General features: G+C 51.7%; 1 protein-coding gene across 8 annotated transcripts in view; it reads left to right on the top strand.

The window, feature by feature from the left end:
- Positions 1-12,046, top strand: part of IL4R (interleukin 4 receptor) — a 48,806-nt gene that overhangs the window by 17,883 nt on the left and 18,877 nt on the right. For 3 of the 8 annotated variants that reach the window (XM_047780249.1, XM_047780246.1, XM_047780248.1), the window contains exons 2-4: positions 6,625-6,712; positions 8,915-9,074; positions 11,042-11,193. In XM_047780249.1, the coding sequence (XP_047636205.1) occupies positions 6,643-6,712; positions 8,915-9,074; positions 11,042-11,193 (382 nt within the window). In that variant the 5' untranslated portion in view covers positions 6,625-6,642. Of the gene's footprint in view, positions 1-6,621; positions 6,713-8,914; positions 9,075-11,041; positions 11,194-12,046 lie in introns of those variants that run through there. The other 5 variants (XM_047780253.1, XM_047780250.1, XM_047780251.1 and 2 more) reach the window with 4 other exon arrangements.

The raw sequence follows: 12,046 nt of genomic DNA, 5'->3' as shown, positions 1-12,046 counted from the left end.
TGCTGCGTTTCGGCTCGTCTTTTGCTTGCTTTTTTTTTTTTTCATGGTGTGTTTCGACCTGGGGAGGCTGAAAACCTTTCTGCCGTCAAATCTTTCTATCTTTGCCATCTACATCCTGAAATAAAATAAACATTCATACATATAACCTCAGTGACATGATTAGAGATGGAGATAAGTATCAGCAGAAATAAACAGGGTGCCGTGATAGGACGTAAAGAGGGAGCCCTCACTGCGTGATGTTTCTGGGTGTCAGGCCTGCGAGGGAGGAAATGGACAGGGGTATGTGTCATCGGGACGGAAGGAGGGCACCCTAGAGGAGTCACAGGGACCAGACCATCAGGAGGTATGGGTGGTTTGGAGGTTTTTTCGTTTTATTAAACTTTCAATCTTACTGTAATTTTTTATTTATTTATTTATTTTGGTCTTTTTGCCTTTTCTAGGGCCGTTCCCTCGGCAGGTGGAGGTTCCCAGGCTAGGGGTCGAATCCGAGCTGTAGCTGCCGGCCTAGGACAAGCCACAGCAATGAAATTGTAACCGTAATTTTAATAGGGACAGTGGACTTGTCAAAAGTAGGCCTAGTGTCATTAATTAACTGTCTGATCAATCAGTTATGGGTTAGCAGTGAATATTCAGTTATTAGGCACAGTACGACAGACCCTGTGGGGTTTTTTGGGTTTTTTTGTTGGTTGGTTTGTTTTGCTTTATAGGGCCGCAACAGCGGCATATGGGGTCGAATCAGAGCTGTAGCTGCCCGCCTCTGCCACAGCCACAGCAACGTAGGATCCATAACCCACTGAGCAAGGCCAGGGATCGAACCTGCATCCCCATGGATGCTAGTCAGATTCGTTAACCGCTGAGCCACGATGGGAACTCCCTCTTACTGTAATTTTTAGACTCACACACTGTTGTAAGAAACAATACAGACAGATCCCCTATGCTCTGTTTCCCCCGAGAGTAAAACTCTATGAAATTGGTTACAAAACTATAGTTCAATAGCACCACCAAGACATGGACATTCATATAATCCACTGACTTTTCTCAGCTTGCCTGTTTTACCTGCACTCCTGTGGGTGTGTACACACGTGTTATTTATATTGGTTTTGTCTGATTTGTATTTAATTTGATCACGTGCTCGGTTTTTGGTCTCCAGCGTCCCAGTGAGATACAGAACAGTCCTGTCATTGCAAGGAGCCCCGTGTTGCCCTTTTATAGCCACACCTCCCTCCTTCCCTGCCAGCCCCCCCCCCAACCCCCCCAGTCCCTCCTCCTCCCCAGCCCCCCCCCCCCCGCAACTACTCTGTTCACCATTTCCATAATTCATTCATTTCAAGAAGCTTACATAAATGGAATCAGCCTGTGTGTCCCCTTTTGGATTGGCTGTTTTCATTCTGGGGCTTGGATTTGATGCTGAGTCAGAGGTGCTGCTCTTGGATGGGCTGTGAACCCCTGGGGACCTGAGGCCCCGGGGGAAAGACGTCTTTCAGGAGCCAGAGGCTAATAAAGTGAGCTGGCAGTTCATGGTTGTTCTGATTTTAAAATGACTCTGGGAGTTCCCCTTGTGGCTCAGTGGTTAACGAATCCGACTAGGAACCACGAGGTTTCAGGTTCAATCCCTGGCCTTGCTCAGTGGGTTAAGGATCTGGCATTGCCGTGAGCTGTGGTGTAGGTTGTAGATGTGGTTTGGATCTGGCGTTGCTGTGGCTGTGGCATAGGCCGGCAGCAACAGCTCCAATTAGACCCCTAGCCTGGGAACCTCCATATGCCGTGGGTGCAGCCCTAGGAAAGGCAAAAAGACAAAAAAATTAAAAATAAATCAATAAATAAAATGACTCTGGCTGCATCATGGAGAAGAAACGGGGTGACTCATGTTTGCAGTAACTGCTAATTGCACTCTGCCCCCACCTCCCCCAGCTCCCGCCCTTTCCCCTCATTCCATCCTTCTTCCCAGCCCCAGGCTGGGTTTGGAAAAAAAATCTTGACACAACCCTGTTGAAAACAATCCCCCCCTCCAAAAAAAAAAAAAATCAATCATCACCTAGAGGGAGTGTTTGACCTGGAGTCCTTGCTTTTGGCCCTAGGAACTTCTGTGTGAGCTGCTGAAATGGCAAGCAAAGTTGACCATGTCACTTTTCTAGAAAGAGGCCTCGGAGTTTGCATTAGAGGTTCAGATGGGTCAGTGACCTCCTAAACATGGAGGGAGAGTGGTGAGAGCCCAAGGCCCTGGAGCCTGACTGTCACCTCCCTGCCACCTCAGACAAGTCACTTAACTTCTCTGAGCCTTGGTTTCCTCATCTGAGAATAGGAAAAAGTAACAGTAGCTGCTTCGTAGGGTTATTTTAAATATCGAACTGATCTATGTAAAACATTTAGAAACCTGGCATGCTTAAATACTGCGGTCAATGTTGTATGCGAAATCCATGGGGAGGCTAGGGATGGAGAGCCTTCTAGGCCCGCTGGGATTTGGGGGCCCCTCTCTGTGTCACTTGTCATCCTCTGGACAGGCTTCAGATCCACAGGGTTTGTTCCTAAGGGATGCACAGTTATGACTGGGGACTGTCACCTCCCTTGTCCTGGCTCTCATATCTCTGTTAATACGACTTTAGCTAGAAGAGCTGTTTTGAGTATCAAGTTAATATATGTAAAATGTTCAGAAGGAAGCAGGTTTGACCAAGCTGCTTCCTTCTGAACATTTTGTATGTATTAATGGAAGGGCTCATTTCCGCTCACGACTCATATCAGTTCATCTTGTTGGGTTCGGTCTGTGATCCTCAGAAAAGCTGAAGGAATTGAGACATTGGAATGTTCTTTGGGCTCAGAAGCCAGCAGACCTGGATTCTGACTCTAGCCCTGCCCTTTCGCCAGCTGTGGGACCTGCTGGTTAAGCTATTTGACCTCACTGGCCTCAGCTTCTTCAAGAGGAAAGTAGGAATAACAATGCATCTTGCACGGTTCTTGGGCAGAATCATTAAGGTAAAATTCTAGTGCTTTTGGCAAAGGGTCAAGCAGAATGTGAACACTTGACCAGCAGGATTATGTTACCCACAAATGCTTGGTTCAACGTCAGGAAGCTTTTTCTTTTCTTTTTTTTAATGATTTTAATTTTTTCCATTATAGCTGGTTTACAGTGTTCTGTCAATTTTTCTACTGTACAGCAACGTGACCCCATCACACATACGTATATATATATATACATCCTTTTTCTCGCATTCTCCTCCATCCTGCTCCATCACAAGTGACTAGATAGAGTTCCCAGGGCTACACAGCAGGATCTCATGGCATATCCATTCCAAAGGCCACCGTTGGCATCCATTAACCCCAGACTCCCAGTCCATCCCTCTCCTTCCTCCTCCCCCTTGGCAACCACAAGTCTGTTCTCCAAGTCCATGAGTTTCTTTTCTGTGGAAAGGTTTATGGGTGCCGTATATTAGATTCCAGAGATCAGTGATATCATATGGTATTTACCTTTCTCTTTCTGACTTACTTCACTTAGTATGAGAATCTCTAGTTCCACCCCGGGAAGCTGTTTCCAAACAGGAAAGCTCTGCTCAGAAATGACCTGGGGATGAGCACCCCGTCCGTGGAGGAGTGCAAGCAGAAGCTGGATGCAGCATGTCAGAGATGGGTCACTGACAGGCACCCCTGAGACCCCTCCCAACCCCAACACATCCATACCCCCACAATCCAGGGTGTGAACTTGAAATTATTTCTTCTTGGAGTTCCCGTTGTGGCTCAGCAGAAACCCATCTGACTAGTATCCGTGAGGACGCAGGTTCGATCCTTTGCTCACTGTGTTAAGAATCTGGTGTGGCTATGAGCCGTGATGTAGGCTGCAGATGTAGCTCAGATCTGGTGTTGCTGCGGCTGTGGTGTGGGCCAGCAGCTGCAGCTCCTATTTGACCCCTAGCCTGGGAACCTCCATAGGCTGCGGATGTGGCCTTCAAAAAAAGAGAAAGACCAAAAAAATTATTTCTTCTTGTCAGGTGCCTTACCTTGATCGCTTGGTACTTATTCTCTTTAATTCCTTTAATTTCTGCGCCTTTGTCCTCCATCCCCCCTGATGTTCAGAGAGGCCTTGCTGCTGCCTCTGAGCCGTGGTTTCCCCCGTGAGGCAGCACCCGCCCATCCTTGTGAAGCCAGTTGTGAGCCTGTGCGCGTGAGGGTGTGGGCGTGGGTGTGTACCCTCCTAAGTCTGGTTGTGGCCTCTGAAACAGATCAGAGATAACACCCTGGCCGCTGTAGATGTCACGGTTTAGTGTGCCCTGAGGACGTTGCTTGATGCCCTCACACGTTTTGGGAGGACTTACCATGACAGCCCTTCTGCTGGGTGACTTTGAGCACAATTTTTTTTTTTTTACGGCTGCACCCATGGCCTGTAGAAGTTCCCAGGCTAGGGGTCAAGTCTGAGCTGCAGCTGCCAGCCTACACCACAGCCCCAGCAACTCGATCCAAGCTGCGTCTGCGACCTAAGTCACGGCTCACGGCAACGCCAGATCCTTAACCCACGGAGCGGGGCCAGGGATCGAACCCAGGGATCGATCCTGGATCCTAGTCGGGTTCATTACCGCTGAGGCACAACGAGAACTCCTCGAGCATATTTCTTGATCTCTCTGTTTTTCTTTATTCAAAACTGGGGCTAGAGTGACGCCTTTGCCATCGTGCTGCAGGATGCTGTGGGGGTCCGTGATTTCAGGAGAGGGAAAGTGTCTGGGTCTTGGGAAAGGAAACCAGCATCTCGGCCCCACCGCCCCATCCCCACCCCTCCTTCCTTGGTCTTCAGGGCAGCTCTGCTGGAAAGGCAAGTTGGGGTTTTGAGTGGATACCAAGTCTTCGAGCCTTCCAGCCCCGTGCCGAGTGCCCGATCAGCCCCACATCGTCACATCATGTGAATGTATTCAACAGATATTTCTTGAGTACATGCTGAGTGCCAGGCATTGTCGCAGGTACCAGGAGTCTGACGCACAATTGAAAGAATGGTCTCCCACTGACCTTTTGCCTCCAGGGCACTTTTTTTTTGGCGGGGGTGCCGCACTCACAGCATGTGGAGGTTCCCAAGCTAGGGGTCTAATCGGAGCTGTAGCCACCAGCGTACACCACAGCCACAGCAACGTGAGATCCAAGCCACATCTGCGACCTACACTACAGCTCACGGCAACGCTGGATCCTTAACCCCCTGAGCAAGGACGGGGATCAAACCTGCATCCTCACAGAGACTAGTGAGATTTGTTTCCACTGAGCCACAATGGGAACCCCTCTGGGGCACTTTTTGAAAGGAACAGGCTACTTCCTGTACAAACTGTCCCTGAGCCTGGGTTTGTCTGATGCTTCCACGTGACTTGGGCGGGGCAAGGAGGGGCAGGAGCCCCAGGGAAGGGATGTCACGTTCTTCCAGGGGCTCTGTTTTCAGAGAGGTCATGACCTTGATTTGTCCCAATCCCCGTCATGTTAACACTGACCATTTGGTTAAGGTGATGTCTGCCAGGTTTCTGTAAATAAGATTCTATACCATTATATATATAAAGTATTGCATATCAAATATATAAAGTTTGAGGAGTTCCCATTGTGGCGCAGCAGAAACAAATCCAACTAAGAACCATGAGGTTTCCGGTTCAATCCCTGGCCTCGTTCAGTGGGTTGAGGATCCGGCATTGCTGTGAGCTGTGGTGTAGGTCTAAGACATGGCTCGGATCCTGGGGCTGTGGTGTAGGCCAGTGGTTACAGCTCTGAATTGACCCCTAGCCTGGGAACCTCCGTATACCATGGGTGCGCCCTTAAAAAGCAAAAAAAAAAAAATTAGTAAATATTTGACTCATTAATTAATAATAATTAATATGAGTTTGTGGAGAAACCCTTAGAGGCTGCTTGGTGCAATAGAGCTGTTCCTTCCCCCCAGTTATTCGTCCATATCACTGCGCGCCCTGCACCCCCACTTTAACTCTAAGGGTTACAGCTGGTTATGGTACTAGTCATTGCCATACTCTGGTTTTGCCAGTTTTGGTCAATGGACGCCTGTTCCAGCAAGTTCCTGGGTCTTTTCTAGAGATCCGTATCCATCATTCCTGGAGCACCTTTTGAACTTCCAAAAAAATCTGAGGGCTTGCTCCGATTTAGCAGACCATGGGTTTCTTCCGAGAAGTGTCTCTCTTTTTTTTTTGTCTCTCTGCCATTTCTTGGGCCACTGGAGAAATGGCACATGTAGGTTCCCAGGCTAGGGGTCGAATTGGAGCTGTGGCCACGGGCCTACGCCACAGCAACTCGGGATCAGAACTGCGTCTGAGACCTACACCACAGCTCACAGCAACGCTGGATCCTTACCCCACTGAGCAAGGCCAGGGATCGAACCCGCAACCTCATGGTTCCTAGTCGGATTCATTAACCACTGCGCCACAACGGGAACTCCTCAAGAAGTGTCTCTTGGGACAGGTGTTCTGTGGCTCTGACTCTGGGCTTGGTGAGGCTGTGTTGTGTTTCAGGACCATGCGTTTGAGCTCTGGAGCGCATGGTGGGCTCATTGTTGGCTGTGGGAAGGTTGTACTTGGAGTAAAGTGAGCCCTGAAACCTGCTCGGGGATGATGGGGATGGTGGGAACCGTGAGTCAGCACTAACCAGCTCACTTGCTCTCAGCAGGCGCTGTAGGAGCTCCCAATGGGGTGCCTGTGCCCTGGGCTCACGTTCTCCGTGAGCTGCCTGATCCTGGTGTGGGCAGCAGGCTCTGGTAAGTCTTCCCTCCCTCCCTCCCCCCTTCCCCCCTCCCCTCCCTCCCCCCTTCTCCCCTCCCCTCCCTCCCCCCTTCCCCCCTCCCCTCCCCTCCCCCTCCCTCTCCTTTCCCCGCCCCCTCCCTCCTCCCCAGTTCCCTCCCCCTCTCTCCTTCCCTTCTTCACCCTTCCCCCTCCTTCCCCTTCCCCTTCTCCTTCTCTCTCCTTCCCCTCCCTCTCCCCCTGCCCCCTCCTCTCCCCCCTTTCCTCCCTTCCTTCCAAAACGTTTATTGATTATTTACACACCAGGCTCCCGGGATAATCAAAGAACAAAGCCCAGATCCCCTGGCCTGGAGGGGAATGCCTGGTAGTGGGAGGGGACAGGCCATGGCAGAGGGTGCTGATTTAAGGAAATTCTGAAGGTCATTAGAAGGTGATGGCCACAGACAAAATAGAACCACCGAGCCAGGAGGATTGGAAAAGCTGGGTGGGGTCGGAGGATTGCAATTTCAGATACTTGCTCAGGGCCCCGACCTCCTGGAGTCCCAGCTGAGCCAAGATCAGAAGAAGGGGAGGCAGGAAGATATTGGGGGAGGAGCGTGCTCAGCGGAGGCCCTGAGCCCAGAGGCGGGAGTGGGGGAGTCAGTGAGCAGGAGGAAGGAAGAGCTGGAGATGCCTAGTAATGGGGCGATGAGGCCAAGGATTTGAGCAGAGGAAGGACATGCCCTTTCACTTTACCGAGGGTCCCTCTGGCTGTAGCAGAGGGATGGGAGCTGGAGGCGGGGCGGGGGGGGGGGCACCGCCGGGGGAGGCACTGCTGGGTGACTGGGACCAGCAGAGGAGATGAGCAGGGCACTGGCTTTTGGATCCCTCTGAAAGGTAGATTTGAAGACAGATGGGAGATGGGGGTAAGGAGAGCGAGAGGTGGCAAGACTGATCCCCATTTTTCTCACCTGAGTGATGGGGAGAAGGGACACAGTGTCATTTCTTTCTTTCTTTTTTTTGGGGGGGGGATGCTTTTTAAGGGCTGCACCTGCAGTATATGGAGATTCCCAAATTAGGGGTCAAATCGGAGCTGTAGCCGCCAGCCTACATCACAGCCACAGCAACGCCAGATACGAGGTTTGTCTGGGACCTACACCACAGTTCACAGCAACGCCGGATCCTTAATCCACTGAGTGAGGCCAGGGATCAAACCTGCGTCCTCGTAGATGCTAGTCAGATTCTTTTCTGCTGAGCCACGACGGGAACGCCGAGGGTGTCATTTCTGAGATGCAGAGGAATATGTGTTTTGGGGGGATGGGGGAATCAGGAGTTAATGTTGGGACATGAGGTGAGTTTGGGATATTTATTAGAAATCAAAGACTCCTTAATGTGGGGAGTCCTTTATCCCGGGAACAAAGACAGGTGTTTCTTGTTTGGTTTTGGGTTTTTTTTTTTTTTTGTCATTTTTCATTGCCCTGTGGCATATGGAGCTCCCGGGCTAGGGATCAGATTGGAGCCACAGTCGTAACCTAAGCCGCAGCTGCGACAACACCAGATCCCTAACCCACTGTGCCAGGCCAGGGAAGGAACCCAAGTCCCAACAGCTCCCAAGATGCTACCGATCCCATCGCACCACAGCAAGAGCTCCCAAATGCAGATCGATGTGAGCTGAGGTGGTCCCAGGGCTGAGCCCTGGAGCAGGAAGTCACCTGCTGTCCACAGCTCCCCCAACCATTGGGCAAACCCAGGGTACATCTGGCTGGGTTCAAATCCCAGCTCTGCCTCTGACTCGCTGGAAGAAGTTCCCAGCCTCTCATCCCAGCCTTCGGTATTGGCTGAAGCCAGAGGATGAGAGGCGACAAGGCTATGAAGTCAGTCTCTGGTGCGCAGAGTGCGCAGAGAAGGCTGGAAGATAGACCCCCCTGCCCCCAGACTCACCTATTTTTCCTTTAATTGAGCCAAGAGCATCTAGTTGAGTTGGCACACGATAAAGGTGCATTTGATCTGTCCCTGCTGATGGACCCTGTCCCCGTGGGTATTTCTTCAGCTACAGGAATCACCCCAGTGCCAGCTGGGAAGCTCCCAGGGGCCTGGTCCTGCCGCCCCCTCATGGGGACCCTGCCTGGGGCGGTGGTTTCACTGCTTTGGGATGGGTCCCTTGGGCTGGTTGCCAACGGGTCCTGCCTGGGCCGGTTTCTGACGTCATCCCTCTTGATCACTGGGCTTCCGCTGCTCAGAGGTCACCTGTGTCTCCCCAGGGGGTGTCAGGGTCCTGGAGGGGCCCATCTGCCTATCCGACTATATCAGCACCTCTACCTGTGAGTGGAGGATGGCCAGGCCTGTCAACTGCAGCGCTGAGCTCCGCCTGTCCTATCAGCTGTATTTCTTCGACACTGAGTAAGCCTGGACTCGGTCCGGAAGTTGGGGGAGTTTGGCCAGGGGTTTGCCTTGCCCTGGGGATGGGGGCGGGGGGGGGCACCTTGGGGTGCACGTGGCACGTGAATGTCATGGAATCCTGGACTAGAGCAGCAGCTCTCACACTTTTTGGTCTCAGGACTGTCTTGCATGCTGAAAAATGAGGGTGGACTGGCGTTCCCATTGTGGCTCAGCGGGTTCAGAACCTGACTCGTATCCATGAGGCTGCAGGTTCGATCCCTGGCCCTGCTCAGTGGGTTGCAGAGCTGACATTGCCATGCGATGGGGTGTTGGTCGCAGATGCAGCTCGGATCTGGCGTGGCTGTGGCTGTGGTGTAGACCGGCAGCTGTAGCTCCTATTTGACCCCTAGCCTGGGACCCTCCATATGCTGCAAGTGTGGCCCTAGAAAGAAAAAAAGAAAAAAGAGTGAGGACCTCAAAAGCGCCAGCCTGGGTAATTGATTGATATTCACCCTGTTGGAAATTAGAACAGATGTTAAATCACAACAGCTCTCAAGTCCACGTGCAACAGGCCATCCAAGCCATGACATCATCACAGGTCATGTGGCCTCTGGAAAAGTCCACTGTACGCTTGTGAGAGAGAGAGAGTGGAAGTGGCAGCTAATGTCAGAGTTTTATGAAAACAATTTGACTCCGTGGAACCGCAGACCATACGTTGAGAAGCTCTGGGTTAGATCATTGTTTGGGGGTGGAGTTTACTGTGCTGTGGATGGACCTTGGAACTCGGGATGTGTTTTTCCAGATGGTTCACTGGGATAATCCACAGTACAGGGGGACAACCAGTGTTAATAGCGGGTGCCCCGGACATGACCCAGTATCCCAGGCACACAGTTATAAGGACATGCATGCTGGGAAGGACAGCTCAGCAGGTATGGGGTGCACTGATGGTTCATGACATACTCAGGTGGACGGGCTGTGCTTGTGCACAGGGTACCTTGGCCTGGACCAGGGATCTGCAAACATTGACCCATGGGCCACATCTGGCCCACCACCTGTGTTTGTAAATAAAGTTTTATTGACACACAGCCATGCCTATTTGTTTACGTACTGTCTATGGCTGGGGCTTTTTGTGCTATATCCACAGAGTTGTGTAGTTGAGACAGAAAAGGTATGGCCCTTTTTCTTTTTTTTTTTTTGTCTTTTTTTTTGCTATTTCTTTGGGCCGCTTCCCCACGGCATATGGAGGCTCCCAGGCTAGGGGTCCAATCGGAGCTGTAGCCACAGGCCTACGCCAGAGCCACAGCAACGCGCGATCCGAGCCGCATCTGCAACCTACACCACAGCTCATGGCAACGCCGGATCGTTAACCCACTGAGCAAGGGCAGGGACCGAACCCGCAACCTCATGGTTCCTAGTCGGATTCGTTAACCACTGCACCACGACGGGAACTCCTATTTCTTTTTCTTTCCTCCTTCCTTCCTTCCTCCTGCCTTCTTGCTTCTTCTTCTTTTTTCTTTCTTTTTTCTTTTTTATCTTTTTAGGGCCGCACCCATGGCATATGGAGGTTCCCAGGCTAGGGGTTCAATTGGAGCTGCAGCTGCCGGCCTACACCACAGCCACAGCAACACCAGATCCGAGCTGCATCTGCAACCTACACCACAGCTCACGCCAGATCCTCAACCCACTGAGCAAGGCCAGGGGTTGAACTGGCAACCTCATGGATACTAATTGGATTCTTTCCGCTGCGCCACAACAGGAACTCCCTCTTGCCTGCTTGCTTGCTTGCTTGCTTGCTTGCTTGCTTGCTTGCTTGCTTTCTTTCTTTCTTTCTTTCTTTCTTTCTTTCTTTCTTTCTTTCTTTCTTTCTTTTTTGCTTTTTAGGGCCACAGCTGCAGCATCTGGAAGTTCCCAGGTTAGGGGTTGAATTGGGAGTAGGGGAGAGACCCTTGGGTCACATGACCAGCCTAATGCAACATCTGTGTCTGCAGAAACCGCACGTGTGTCCCCGAGAACAGAGCAGGCTCAGTGTGCGTCTGCCATATGCTGATGGAGAGCATCGTCATTGCGGACACCTACCAGCTGGACCTGTGGGCCGGGGAACAGCTGCTGTGGAACAGCTCCTTCAAGCCCAGCCAGCACGGTGAGTGGGGCGGGGTGGGGTGGGACAGGGCTGCAGGCTCCACCCCGGGGGCAGGAGGCATCTAAGCAGCCTCCTGTCTTTTCCCAAAACTGATGGGGTTCTTGTGCCTTCCTGGGTCTCAGTCTTCCCATCTTTGAAATGGGGTTGGGCTCAGCAAGAACATTAGGTCCCCTTCGATTCCACTCTTTCCACCCCCTGAACTGAAGTGCCCAGACTGGGGTGTTGAATGAGGCTGTGTTTAGTGGAGGGTATGCTTTGCTGCAGATCAGAAACAGAATTGAGAATGGGCCTTCCACCCTCTGTTGACTGGTCAGCTGCTGCTGCTCAGACAGTCTCGATCTTGGGAGGCTGAGCTTCTGGAACCCAGAGTTGCTGCAGGAATTCCCCAAGAGCTTGCTGGGGTGCTGTGATGGGAGTGAAAGTACCACCTTTGGCTGTGTGACCTTGGGCAAGTCACAGTACCTCTCGGGGCCTCAGTTTCCAAAAGATAGTAATTATCCCTATTTATCTACTTGCTTTTTAGGGCTGCACCAGCGGCATATGGAGGTTCCCAGGCTAGGGGTCTAATTGGAGCTGTAGCCGCCAGCCTACACCACAGCCACAGCCACAGCCACGCGAGATCTGAGCCGCGTCTGCGACCTACACCACAGCCACACCAATGTGGGATCCTTAACCCACTGATCGAGGCCAGGGATCGAACCCACAACCTCATGGCTCCTAGTCAGATTCGTTTCCACTGCGCCCCACGACGGGAACTCCAGTAATTATCTGTATTTTGCAGTTGAATAAACTGATGTTCAGAGAGGACAAGTAACCTGCCTAAAGTCACACAGCTACTGAGCAACAGAGGCAG

The sequence above is a fragment of the Phacochoerus africanus genome, chromosome 5 (assembly GCF_016906955.1).
Source record: "Phacochoerus africanus isolate WHEZ1 chromosome 5, ROS_Pafr_v1, whole genome shotgun sequence".
NCBI lineage: Eukaryota > Metazoa > Chordata > Mammalia > Artiodactyla > Suidae > Phacochoerus > Phacochoerus africanus.
This window is presented reverse-complemented; position numbering and strand designations above follow the sequence as displayed.